A 14,171-nucleotide genomic window follows, 5' to 3' on the forward strand; every position below is an offset into this window, starting at 1 on the left:
TTAAAAAAAGTCAGTATATTATAAAAATATATATTATATTAAAGTATATTAAAAAAAGTATGTATATTATATTATATTAAAAAATATATACAATTTATTTGTAATATTTTTTTGCACTACAGTAATTATACATTTTCATTAATCATCTTGAAAATTATGTAATTTAATTTTTCCTGATGTTTCTTGATGCTAAACATAATTTCTTAATGTTTTCGGGGTCATATTCCCCAGCAAAATCCTTTTTCTTTTTGCATCTTGACATTAAATACATTTAACCCTCAGATTTACGTTATTGGAATTATAATAGTTTAATTTTTTTTTGTAATTCTCATTCTCTGGTGATTCTCGTTTCTAATTTTTTACTAAATTGCATTATAAAGTCAACAATTATACATGCAATAAATGCTAAAATATTTGTATATATAAATATACTGGTACATACATGCATATATATACATTTATTAAAAAATATTTACAATTTATTTTTAATTTCTTGCATTACAGTAATTATACATTTTCATATTTAAAATTATGTCAGTTAATTTTGCCTGATGTTTCCTGATGCTAAACATAATTTCTTAATTTTTTCTGTTGATTTTGGGGTGAAATATGACGTTTTTGGACTGGTTCATGGGGTTAATGCAAGTTCCTCATGAATGCAGTATCTCATTATTGCTGTATAGAAATATCCTTTGTGACTATAATACTGACGTTTGCAATACTTCCAGCCATTCTCCAGACGGTTTTCACTGTCTTCAGGCGGTGGTGCTCATGGATTCCTTACATTTTGGTGTCACTACAGTATTTGAGCGTGAGCTTGATCTTCCTGAATCTAATCGAGTGACTCCAGACGTCCCTCAAGTTCACATGATGATATATCAATCCTGCTTCTCTTCCAAATCCAGCTCAGACCATCAGATATTCATCTTGTCTTCATAATCTGCAGCCTCGAGACGCATTTTTAAACGAGAAACTGACGGCTGTAGACGCCCCTGAGATCTGATCAGGGCTTATCCTTGGAGCACAATTATGTCAGGTTTGAAGCCTCACTTTGCTGCTTACAACTGAAAGTTGATTGGATTTGAATGCATTGACGTGTTGGATGAAGCTTCGCCGGAGGATCAGTATTTCCACGTCTGCTCGCGGGTTTCTACGGGTACGTTAACGTTCAGTCTTCATAATCACTGCTGTTCAACGGAGTTGCCCATTTCTGTTTCTGTTTTCTTTGCACTTTCTTTTTCTTTTGCACTGTTTTCAATTTATTCTGTTTTTTAAATCTGTGCTTTATGTTGTGCATGTATTTTAAATATATCCGTATCTTAATGCAGTTTTGGGTGTTTCGGGTTGCTTTCACTTTGAAGAGTCAATTCAATAAATTTCTCTTTGTTTTTTTCATTGTTGTTCGTCTTTTTTGGTTATTTCTGAGCAGTGTTGGGTCATCACATAACAAGTACTATGCATTAAGTAATCCGATTACTTTTTGATGTAATGAGTAAAGTAGTGCATTACCTGACACAATATTTGAGCATTGAAGTAATGCATGTTACTTTTTAGTTCAATTGTTTTACTAAAACTACCTAATTAAATAGGAACAGGTAAAATGTACAAAAGTAACAAAACACATTACTTTCAACTTTCAATAAACGGATAATATAACCTGTAATCGATCTTTTGTATGGCCTTCATAAGCTCTAGGGTCAGGAAAAATCCCAAGTGCTCAGAATATAATAGTCATTCTGTGTCAAATCAATTTCAGAAACTTCCCCAGGTTCAAATTTTTGATTTTGTTAATATTTTTTCTGTAGAAAAACCAACATAAATAGTGATGAAAGACAAAGTATTAAATGCCATAGAAGAATATTTACAGAGTAATCCACTATTTTGTAGAGTGGGATCAAAATGATTATTTTCACCTAGAGATTTGAGAGCCAAATTAGAGGGACGAGGCCAAAGATGGCAGCATACGTTATTTTATTTTTTCACAAGGATTGGTAAGATCTATTAGTAAAAATGGTTGCAACTTTAAGCAATCTTTGTTGCATTATTTGCCAACGGTGACTGTTCAAAAAATGGGAAAAAGGCACTTTTTGTGTTTTCTTTGCCTCATGTTTGCATGCCTGTAACGCAAGTAAAGTATTAAAGATATCTTAATGTCCTTCTAGATTCTCAATCTTAATAAACTTTTCTTTCGAAATCTTAATTTTCAAGGCCCTATATAGTTTCAGTTCCATAGATATGAGGATCTCAAATCAGTTCCATGCAATTGTGAAAAATTCAGCGCTGATATTCATTGCATTTAAAGAGGAATGTCTGAAGAATAAATAATGTTTAAACTAGAAATGTATCTTGTTTTCCTCTTTTAAATCAATTTGCATGAAAATAACTCTCTGAGAACCAAAAATCCACTGAAAATGGTTCAGTTGGAGGAACATTAACTTGATCTCGAAAGTGTATTTATAAGAATCTAAATAATCTGAATTTACACTCTAAAAATGCTGGGTTAAAAACAACCCAAGTTGGGTTGAAAATGGATAAACCCAGCAATTGGGTTAAATGTTTGCCCAACCTGCTGGGTAGTTTTATTTAACTCAACTGTTGTTTAAAAATTACTGTATTGCTTAATTAAAATTAACCCAAAGTATGTTGGAAATTAACATTTATTAATGTTCGATGAATAATTATTAAACAATAAATATTTATTAAATTGCTTATTAATATTAATAAACTATTAAATTTATATTAATACAATATTAAAGCTTATTAATAAACATTCACCTTTTGTCTATTATTGTTGCCTCTAATTGCATCTGGTTTTTAATTTCCCAACGATTTTGGGTTCATTTTAAGCTAGCCATATAGCAATTTTTAAACAATAGTTGGTTTAAATAAAACTACCCAGCAGATTGGGCAAACATTTAACCCAGTCGCTGAGTTTGTCCATTTTCAACCCCTAGCTTAACTTGGGTTGTTTTTAACCCAGCATTTTTTTAGAGTGTACCAAGAGTTCAAATACGCAGTATCATAACTACACATCCCTACCATATAGGGCCTTAAAAATAAAGATTTCAAAAGAAAAGTTTATTAAGAATGAGAATCTAGAAGGATATTAAGGTTTCTTGAATACTTTTAGAGTCACAGGCATGCAAACTTTGGAAAAGGAGCATTTATGGCACTCAGACATGTATGTCCTATGCAATTGAGCTGGTATAATTGAACATATGGTTTTTGACCTCTGGCACAAATACCAGTATATTAACTTTCCCCAATACTGTTGATGAGGAAAAAAATCTCCACGCATCTACAGATTCAAAATTTTGCACCATTTTCAGAAATCATTGAAGCTCAGAAACGCATGATGTTTTCTGTACACATACAAAGAAAGAATCAGCACAAAACACTTTATAGCATTTTAATGATTCACTATCGTAGTATAGTTTCATTAAATGAGTATAGATTGTCCATTAAATAATAAAACTATTTACACATTTATAAATGTGGCCTTATTTGTATACAGTGACCGGAACACAAACAGACGGCATACACTACATGAATGAGAGACATATCCTATTATTACAAGACGGTTGAGTTATTTTCATTTATCAAAGATTTACACACAGGCCTCAGTGCACAATATTTACTCATTTGGTCCCCAATGATACAGTATCTAATGCCAAATATGATGATATTAGTTAATGATAATGACACAAAAGGAATGCCCACATATAAGGCAAATTATTCATACTTTAACAATTTATATTTTGCATCTCAAATACTACATGCTATATGGTAACAACCATTATTAAAGTGTACATTTAGTGTCACTTTGGCCTTGATTCAGCATTAACTGATTAACAATTATTAGTCTGTTAGCATTATTATAACTAGGGGTGTCAATTATTTGCTCTGACAACAATGCAATTCTAATATTGACTTACTAAATGAAGAGAATTTTTCTTTTTCCATGATTATACCCTTTTCAATTGATTATAATGGATGCATGGAATGTTCATCATCAGAAACACCCCTAATTATAACCATACGAAACATTAATGTGCTCATCGTTACAATTATATATTAATAATTAAACACAGCAGGACGGATGTTCTCAACATTAAACACAGAAACGGCATCACATTGCCAGGGACTTTATAACGTCACATTATGTTGGCTTCAGGAAGCGTTGGACGTGTATAACGCATTCGGTCCATGTTCATTCGATTAAGATCTACCATGTTTAGCTGCTCTACGAGTGTCTGGGTGCATGCGGCCGACCGAGACCACAGGAAGAACTAGAGGAATTCACAGGAAGTACAAGACCTTGACCTGGTCCTTCAGTCCCCTAATAATCACACACATCTGCTGAAACTGCTTCAGTGTCCTGGGAGGTCGACAAAAACCAGCTTAAGGTGGTTTGGACTCCATTTGCTCTCTTAATACATGCTACTGATCTCATTAATCTTCAAGCCAATAATCTTGCTTCACTTGGAAATGTATATGTGATTACAAAGGTCAAATAGCAAGCGTGACTAGTTGTTTTCCAGCATTGCATCATCCTGGTAAGTTTCTGTGTGTTTGAAGAAGGGGCTGAAGAACAGGTTTTGGTTGGTGTTCATTCACACAGCTACAGAAAGTGTCTTTGCTCTCACATCACTGGATGTTTGCATGCATAAGATATGTGGCATATATCGGAAAAGCATCTTCCGTTGAAGAATGTACAATGCCAACGTTTGGAGAGGTCTGCTGTTATTATTGCCACACGCGGCACTCACAGTGCTGTAGGGTGATGGAGAGAATGACTGTGAGACCCTGCAAAACTCAGTGAAGGAAGTGATGTCACCGAGGGCGTGAAATATGAAAATAAGGGACAGGAAGCTGTTGGTGTGAAAAACTACTTTTAAATTAAATATTACATTTATGGCATCTGTCAAATCAATTTTGTAGCTAAGGGGAAAAATGGCCAAAAAAAAAAATTATTCTTTTCTTACCAGAAGAATCTCATGAAAACGTTCATGTTCAGCTAATATTTCAAAAGAAATGATGTTTTGCATTAAATAAATATGGTAACACTATACAATAAAGTTTCATTAGTTAACAACAACTAACAATAACAATACTTCTAGTGTATCAATTTTAGTTCATGTTAATTTCACTATTCACTAACAAAGGTTAAAGGCACAATATGTAATTTTCACCACTAGAGGTCGCTTATTCAAAACAAAGGCGTAGCTTGATGTGATGGGAAGTTCGGATCATTTTACCGACTCTGACTTTTGAGTCTCGTTCAACAAAATGAACGAATCTTTTTTCGAGTCATTTCGTTCATTTTAGCAAAATGTAATTAAAATGTTACGTGTTACTTCCCCAACACATCTACTACTTATGCAAACGTTGATCCCACTACAAACAATACAAAACTACAATGCTATAAGATTCAGAAATGATTAATTCATCACCTGGGTCTTCAGTTTATGACAAGCTGATTAAGCTCACCTCACCTCTTGTCTGACAAGTCTTCGGGTTTAAGTCATTCCTTAATGACGTGACAGGCAGTCCCATGCTAAACCAATGCAGTCTGAGCCGGAAAGAGAATTGATTAGTTCTCTTCATGAGTCTTTCGGGTTTTTGAGTCGTTCCTTAAACACGTGACAGACCCATACGCTATTTCTGACATTTTTGTCACTGTTTTTGTTACTGTTTCTTGAGGATCTGTGGTGTGTTATTATAAATAAATAAAGCCCTGTTATACATAAAGTATTGATTAATTTATCTTTTTGACTGTCTATCTGTAAATAAACACTAGGCTAAATAATAATATAATAATCCAAGCCTACAATACAAAGTATTTATAGCCTAGTTTGTTCATTTTTACTCCAATTTTGAGTTTGCTGTTATAATAATTGCTTTTCCTAGGAAGTCTTGACATATTAGTCTAATATATGTATAAGAAGATTGCTCAAAAAGGACATAATGACATAAATTAAAAGCAAATAACATTTTGAATTTGAATTATTAATGTTAGTTTAAGACATCAAGGTTATGATAACTTCAGCTTTAACAGTTGTAACACAAACTCAAACAAAACTGGAGAGTTAATGTTATTTACTAATAAATATAATGTGCTTGGGTCACACAGCATAGCGTATGGGTCTGTCACGTGATTAAGGAAGGACTCAAAAACCCGAAAGACTCATGAAATGAACTAATCAATTGAATCATCAGGTGAACTACTACTAGCAGTACAGAACCTGTAGAATATTGCACATGCGCGACTGAACGAATCACCCCCGAGACGACTCGTTCTTCCCGAGTCACATTAAAGATTCGTTAAAAATGAACAAATCGTTCAAGAACGACACATCACTAGTAGCTTGATGGCGCCTTGATTTGGCGGAATCATGGGAGGTGTTGTCTTCACGTCTAAAACTGGTGGAAAAGAATCTGACGAATCTCGGGGAGAAAACATAATCATGGATGAGCTAATAAGTTTTATTATCATTACTGTAGTATGAAGCAGTGTGTGAAGCGGAACGAGGCCGCTGGAGCGATTGCTACTGAGAGACGAACGCAATGGTTTGAGAGCAGTGGAGCTTTTATTATGCCGCAGACGAGCACTTTTGCTTCTTCTGGTCAAGAGTATGTGGGTAACGCAGCGCTGTTTATCATATTAGATACATTTGTGTGGTGAAAGTTGTTATAGTGCTACTCTGTGCGTTTGCTCGGCGGATACTATGAGGCACTTGTTGCACACTGCGGTAAAAAAATCAAGAAAATTAGATTTAAACAATAAGCGGCACTATTTTAACAAGGCCGTGTCCAAATACTCTTTTGCTAGTTTAACGACAAAAAAAATGGTCGCACTGCAGGCACATGATCCAAAAGGGTTGTACCTATTCTCTTAATGTGTCATGGGTGTGTTTTGGGCGTTACGTGCAATAAACCAATCAGAATCTCGTCTCCCATTGAAACGTTGTGATCCGTTGTGATGTTTGTGTGCTGCTGCACGTCCCTGTGTGTGTAATAAGCAGATGTGTGCAGATGTTGTGCACCTGCATATACGTGTATATTACTAACGTGCTCTTTAAATGACAAAAAAATACTGCGGCATTGACTTTAGAGCAGGTTTCAGTTGGTCAATGGCACAGTCGTTTTCAGTTGCCTCAAAATAGCAACACGCCAACAATGCATCTGAACACACCTCGCTTTCAGATCAGCACGCCCATGAGCGCACAGATGGGTGCAAATGCATTTGCTATTTAAATAACGTGGTGCAAGACAAGAAAATGATAATGCCATCGGGCTGAAACTAGCAAAAAAACACTTGCTTCGTGCCTGGCGTTGCATTGCACCGGGTGTATGATAGGGCCCTAAGACTTTCTGTGTTGAGCTAAATAACATGATTAGTTTTCTGTCGATGAATGTATCCAAACAGTTGCTCGTCTGTCTAATAAAACACACAATATATTAAAGCGTCTTTGGTGTTTCCATGGTTTCTACAAAATAAATCAAGGGTAACGTGGGTATTATGTCATTGATAGGGCGATGCATGGACACAGTCCGTGTCCTGGTTAAAATTGCTTATTTCTCTGGATTTAAACCTTCTTGGAAACATTTAGGATAATGTAAGTACACAAGTCAACTAAACACTGTTTTAGTGGTTTTTGGATATTTTAATCCAAAAATCTTACATATTGTCCCTTTAATAAATGCTGTAAATCATTGTTAGTTCATGTTAGTTATGCATTATGTTGTCGAATGAGACCTTATTGTAAAGTGTTATCATAAATATTTCACCCAAAAGTGAAAATGCTCATTTTTAGCTATTTATTATTTGCTAAAAACAGCCTTCATCCTCTTTATTAAAAGCATTTATTCTTTTTTTCACTTGATTTTGTGGTGAAATATGATCCTGACATGTCAGAGATTCATTATCACATTAACAGTGATGTAGGTTCATGCACCTGTTGTTTTTAATACTTTTTATGGATTTTTTATTCTTTTAATATTAAATAATAATAAATGTTTTTAATATTTGTTTTAAAATATTTAAACGGATCTTTGGCATGACAGCAGACTTTCCACGGCTGCTCAAATATTCTAGCGCAGTGAAGCGAAATAAACGAAAGACTCGTTATGACTGTTTTTGTGTCTTAGAGCAGTTGGACCCACAGCGAGTGAGAATAGTGGCGATGTCAGTGTGTAAGCTGCTGTTTCTGATACGTTTCTGAACACAATGAAGGCAGCCGTGTCATTGGTCACACCGTGAGCGTGCACGTCAGCGCAGGTCACTCTCTCTTGCTGGCGTGTGACTGCGTGAGGTTGGGCGACGTGTGATGAAGCACCAGGAGACCAGAGAGAGTCAGAGAGATTCCCACCCACCACAGGGCCATGTGGGTCTCCCCGAATATTAGCTGCCCCAGAAATGCCTGTCGAGCAAACGTAAAATCGTCACACATACACTGATACAACTCAACACCTCCATAATTATAATATACAAATTAATATTATTGCATGGTAGATTATTTTCTATGCTGCAATGGATTATCATTTTGAGTTTATCTATTTTGTAAAATCATGAAGTAAAATCATTTTTTTATTATGATTTGTTTATTTTTAAATCAAATCAATATTTCATGTCCATTTATTTGTTTGTTTTGCACATTCATTTGCAGGCCAAATCCAAACTGACTTTTTCCACTTGTACCACAATTTGTGAAACAAAACACTGTTTTTGCAATGAAGTTTATAAATATAAATCTATAAATAACGACTTTTCCATGATTTTTGTATTCATTCATGATGACTTTATGATGATTTTTATAGCATTTACACATATATTTTTGAGTGCAATTTTTGTATCCACAAAGTAAAAGCATTTTTCAAGCTGATGTATCATTTTATTTTAATTTGTTATTAATATTATATTTTATAATTATGATTAAGCTGAGCATATCTAAAAATAATATATAATATTAATGCTGTCAAACGATTAATCGTGATTAATTGCATCCAAAACAAAAGTTTGTGTTTACATATTTATATATAAAATATGTAATATTTTATATATATTGTAAATATTGTGTTTATATTTATATATAAAATATTTATATTTATATGATATAAATTATATATAAATATAAATACATATATATGTAAATATTTCTTATATACATGAATGTGTGTTTATATATATATATATATATATATATATATATATACATATATATATAAAATTTATATACGCACATATGCATATATATATATATATATATATATATATATATATATATATATATATATATATATATATGCACACGCACACATATACATATTATATATTTAAAAACTTTTATGTTAGATGTGATTAAATGCGATTAATCAATTTGACAGCACTAAAACAAACTAATAAACTGATGCATATTTGTTAGTCATACATAAATGAAAAGATACAATATTCCTGCACTCAAAAAAATCACGGCATAGTTCATTAACTATGTGCATCAGTTTGATTTTATTTAAAATTGTATTTATTTTTTAAATGTCTTAGAATCAATATAAATCTGTTTATTGTGAAAATAATTGCATTTCCTCTGTTGAAGACATATGACCTGTTTCATTTATGAATGACTGACAAATATGCACAAGTTTATTAGTTTATGTTAAAACTTCTGCGGAATCCAAATACTTGGAAATGTATATGCAATTCAAAACATAACTTCCTACCACTAAATTTTGAGTGCACCTCACTCCTAACCCTTATTTATCTTAAGCAGTGCTGATGCTCACAGAGGAGATGAAGTTGGAGGCGGTGGTGGTCACAGTGGTGCGCGCGGACGAGCACGAGCTCCGCAGCGCTTTGGCCAGGAAGGTCCACATCACAGCGTTACAGGTGAACAGCAGACCTCCACACAGCAGTCTGAGAGGGATGTGCAGCTGTCACGGGATACAGTGGGACGGATTAGAAACCACTTATTATACACTGACAAATTCAGGAGCCATAAAAGTCTAATGGGATTCACAGTGCTCCATTAATTCATCAGGAAGAGCGATGGCACGTGCGCGCGCGGTGCTGAAGGTCATCCGTGTGTGTCTGTCACGTAACAGCATCATGCATTACATGTGCAGTGTAATGTGAAGCCTGATGATGAGGTGTTTGCGGTTTTTTGTTGAGCTCCAGCAGTGATTCATTCACACTCACCCAGTCGCACGCGCTCGTGTCGTTGTGCTGCGTGAATTTCCTCTGCTCGCCCCACGTCCGCAGTCCCGTCTCACACACGCCCTTCAGATAGTCGGTGCCGAGAGACAGTTTGGCGGACGAGGACGCCACGGCGCCGAGAAATCCCGCCAGCAGCGCGTACAGGACACCGGGAAACATGACTTCAGCAGACCCATCACATCTCCTTCTCCAGCACTGCGAGCGCGTGATGCTGCGAAGACACTCCATCAGCATCATCACTGCGAGCAGGTGCATTCTGGGAACTGTAGTCCATGCTGAATTGTGCTCAGTGCGTTCTCGGAACGTTCTGGCAAGGTTATGAACAAACGTTCTTTCAGTAACATTGATAGAATGTTATCTGGTCTTTAATAATGTTCTCAAAACGTTAGCACAAAAACATTATTTAAATCATGGAATGTTTTTTCCTATCCATTCAAAAGTAACAATGCAATAATGTTTGCATAATAATAATAATAATAATAATAATAATAATAATAAAAAGAAACGTTCCCTTAATATTAAATGCTTTTAATATAAATGTTTTAAATGTTTTAGAACTTGTTAGCTGGGAATGTTATAGAAGTTTAAGTTTACTGTAAAGCAAATGTACTAAACTAATATACATGCATATATATATATATATAATGTTATATGTTTGGAGTTTAAACGCTATAGTCGTGTTCCAAATTTGAAGTTTATATAAAAAAAATGAGCCCCCTAAAATGTTTCAAAGTACTGTTTCCATTGTAACGCAATGTCTAATTTCAAAACAGTTTTGATTCATTTTAAGCTTTTGAATAATGAATATGAACATTGAATATGTGATAAGGAGGAAAGGCAATAAAGTGGCAGCATGCATGAATCAAAACTGATTTCTATTTCATTAGATCATTTATTATAGCTTGTCAAATTTGCTCCTTATTTGGGTGTGAGCAAAAACACGCCGTTTTTCTCGGGGGCGGATTTATGTAAATTGTAGGGTTTGTGATGTCACTAACTCAGGAAGAAGCTCATTGTAGTCCCTACCAGCCGTTTGTTGTAGTCCTTAAACAGAAAAATATCTCCCTTTGCATTGAACTTTAAAAAGTAAAAAAAGGTAAATCATAATCAAGGAACCCTTTAAACTGTAATATTTTTTTTTCACTGTATTTCTATGAAACAAACGCAGCCTTGGTGATCAGAAGAAACATCTTTGCATTCATTAAATAAATTAAATAATTCTTAAAACTGATGGTTCAAAAATGTTCCAGTGAAATTCCACTTTGTCTGTGAAATCAGTGAGTCAATAATAATGAGATGATCCTCCATTCCCAGACAGACACCAGAATCATGACCTCATCAGAGAGAGACGCTCGTCTCAGATTCCCATTAAAGATCTCATGATTCTCATCCAACAGTGTTTCTGATCTAAAGGGATGTTGTGCTGCTTAGATTCTCTCAAAAGTGTTATTTTAGTATTTTTCTATACTATGGGAAGTATATTAGTGGTCTAATGTAGCTGTGAGGCCAGTAGAGGACACTAGAGTCACTAGAGCAAAGCTTCTTATTCCTCCTTTCCCTTCACTTCATCTTCCCCTGCTGCAATGTTTAACTACCAGTCGAGGGAGTTCTGTGATCTGATAAGTCTTAGTTCAGAAAAAAACAACTAAAAGTGAGTCATAAGTTTGGAAAAGTTCTGCAAAACTCCTTAAACATGTACTAGTAGCTAAAAGATATAATAGGTCTACTATGCTCTAAAAAATCTTTGGTTATTTTTTCTACCCAAGTCCGGGGTTGAGCCTTCTTGGGTTATTTTTTGGGGGTTATTTTTTAGTTTTTGTGTTACCCAGCTCCTGGGTCATATATAACTTAGGGGTTGGATTATTTTTCGCTGGATTTTTGCGCCCTCTTCAGGAGAGAGCAGTGCATCTCCATCAAATTGGTGCATGTTTTCCGTTCAATACAGGTTTGTGTACGTTTTATTTTATCTATGAATTCATTATTGTGCTATATATCGTTTAATTTTATCCAAAGCAACATACAGGGCCACAAAGGCGTAGATTTGGTTTCAACATTGGGGGGGTTGAACGTTGGTATGCTGTCTGTTATTTATTTTATTTTTTTTTTATTAAAAAAAGAATAATCTGTTTTGTTTGTAACGTTTATTGGATAATTTATTTCTTATCTATCTATCTATCTATCTATCTATCTATCTATCTATCTATCTATCTATCTATCTATCTATCTATCTATCTATCATAACTTGAAATTTATGTATAATCATTCATTAAATTCTAACATAACTGTGATTCTAAAAAGAAAATTATGTTAAATATTGAAACCGCCAGTAGGCGGCAGCGATTCGCTTTTATTATTGAGTCAGTCACTTAAATCGTTCATTCAGCCAATTCGTTCAAAAGTCAGATTAATTTAGGAAGAAAACAAACACCGATGTGAATACTTTTGTCATTGATAAATACAGACACTATTAAAACATGAACTAACAAAACAGACGGCTGTTTTGATAACTGATTGCAGTTACACTGTTAGCTATGGCTGAATTGCAATGGATTAGCTAGCTAAAATATATGTGGAGTGTACTTAGCTATTACAATATTCTCATACCTCCTCCTCAGTACATGCTTCTTTTTAACGTCTCTCTTTGACCAGCAGTTTAATATAGTCGGTTGGTCAGCGGTTCTCTTCATTTTTTGAGCTACCCGTACTCTCTCATTCAAACAGCAGAGCGCCACTCGCGTTGTTTTGGTGAAAGTGCGACGCGCATTGGTTGGACGTTACCAATCGGTTCAATGCAGGGGGAGTATTTTTTCTCTCTAATTTATTATGACAAACTCATATTTGAATAGAAACGAAATTATTGCTTCAAAATAAATTAATTCTACATATTTTTCATATGATCTATGGTGATTTTTATGTTGAAATATTGGGGGGGGGTTGTAACTGAAGCATTTGAATATTGGAAGGGTTACCTCCCCCCCATCCCCGGGCCGCGATGTGAGACACCTAAAGAAGTGTTTTCGTGTGATGGAAACGCCTGATGCCTTGCATGAAATGTAATGATTTTATTACAAAAATATACAAAATATAATAATTAGGATGTTAAAATATGTTCTCTGAATTGTACACTGTTTGTTTGTGGACAGATTATGGAGTCAGTCATAGCCAATTTCGGATATGAGTGAAACACACGGCGGCGGTCTGAACTTATCGGTTCCCCCGCCGAACGCGATCATCTCCGGCACGAGATCCAGCGCTGTTACGGTGGAAACAGGACAACAGAGACTGGTCCATTACACTTGAATTACTTCTAAATGTTTCATTTTTACTTATATATTTGTTAAATGAGCTTAAATGTAGGCAATATGTACACTCTAAAAAATGCTGGGTTAAAAACAACCCAAGTTGGGTTGAAAATGGACAAACCTAGCGACTGGGTTGTTTTAACCCAGCGGTTGGGTTAAATGTTTGCCCAACCTGCTGGGTAGTTTTATTTAAACCAACTATTATTTAAAAATTGCTATATGGCTAGCTTAAAATGAACCCAAAATAGTTGGAAAGATTAAAAACCAGATACAATTAGAGGCAACAATAATAGACAAAAGGTGAATGTTTATTAATAAGCTTTAATATTTTATTAATATAAATTTAATAGTTTAATAGTTTATTAATATAAATTTATTAATAAGCAATTTAATAAATGTTTATTGTTTAATAATTATTCATTGAACCTTAATAAATGTTCATTTCCAACATACTAGGGTTAATTTTAATTAAGCAATACAGTAAATTTTAAACAATAGTTGAGTTAAATAAAACTACCCAGCAGGTTGGGCAAACATTTAACCCTACTGCTGGGTTAAAACAACCCAATTGCTGGGTTTGTCCATTTTCAACCCAACTTGGGTTGTTTTTAACCCAGCATTTTCTAGTGTATTAAAAAAAACAACAACGATATAAT

The 14,171-nt window shown here is 34.4% G+C and overlaps 1 protein-coding gene across 1 annotated transcript; it reads right to left on the reverse strand.

Annotated features, from left to right (window-relative positions):
* Positions 1-8,074: 8,074 nt before the first annotated feature.
* On the reverse strand, positions 8,075-10,388 carry LOC137002176 (transmembrane protein 42-like). The gene is made up of 3 exons (XM_067361682.1): positions 10,196-10,388; positions 9,784-9,930; positions 8,075-8,423 (listed from the first exon to the last, which is right to left on the reverse strand). Exons 1-3 carry the CDS (start codon positions 10,370-10,372, stop codon positions 8,283-8,285), a joined length of 465 nt encoding a protein of 154 aa, XP_067217783.1. The 5' UTR covers positions 10,373-10,388; the 3' UTR covers positions 8,075-8,282.
* Between the last annotated feature and the right edge of the window lie 3,783 nt (positions 10,389-14,171).

The sequence above is a fragment of the Chanodichthys erythropterus genome, chromosome 15, assembly GCF_024489055.1.
Source record: "Chanodichthys erythropterus isolate Z2021 chromosome 15, ASM2448905v1, whole genome shotgun sequence".
NCBI classification, from domain to species: domain Eukaryota; kingdom Metazoa; phylum Chordata; class Actinopteri; order Cypriniformes; family Xenocyprididae; genus Chanodichthys; species Chanodichthys erythropterus.

Coding starts and splice junctions, on each gene's coding strand:
- LOC137002176 (XM_067361682.1), bottom strand. CDS start 10,372: ATGTTTCCCGGTGTCCTGTACGCGCTGCTGGCGGGATTTCTCGGCGCC. Junction 9,931..10,195: donor ACACGAGCGCGTGCGACTGG/GTGAGTGTGAAT, acceptor ATCCCGTGACAG/CTGCACATCCCTCTCAGACT. Junction 8,424..9,783: donor CCTCCAACTTCATCTCCTCT/GTGAGCATCAGC, acceptor TTTGCTCGACAG/GCATTTCTGGGGCAGCTAAT.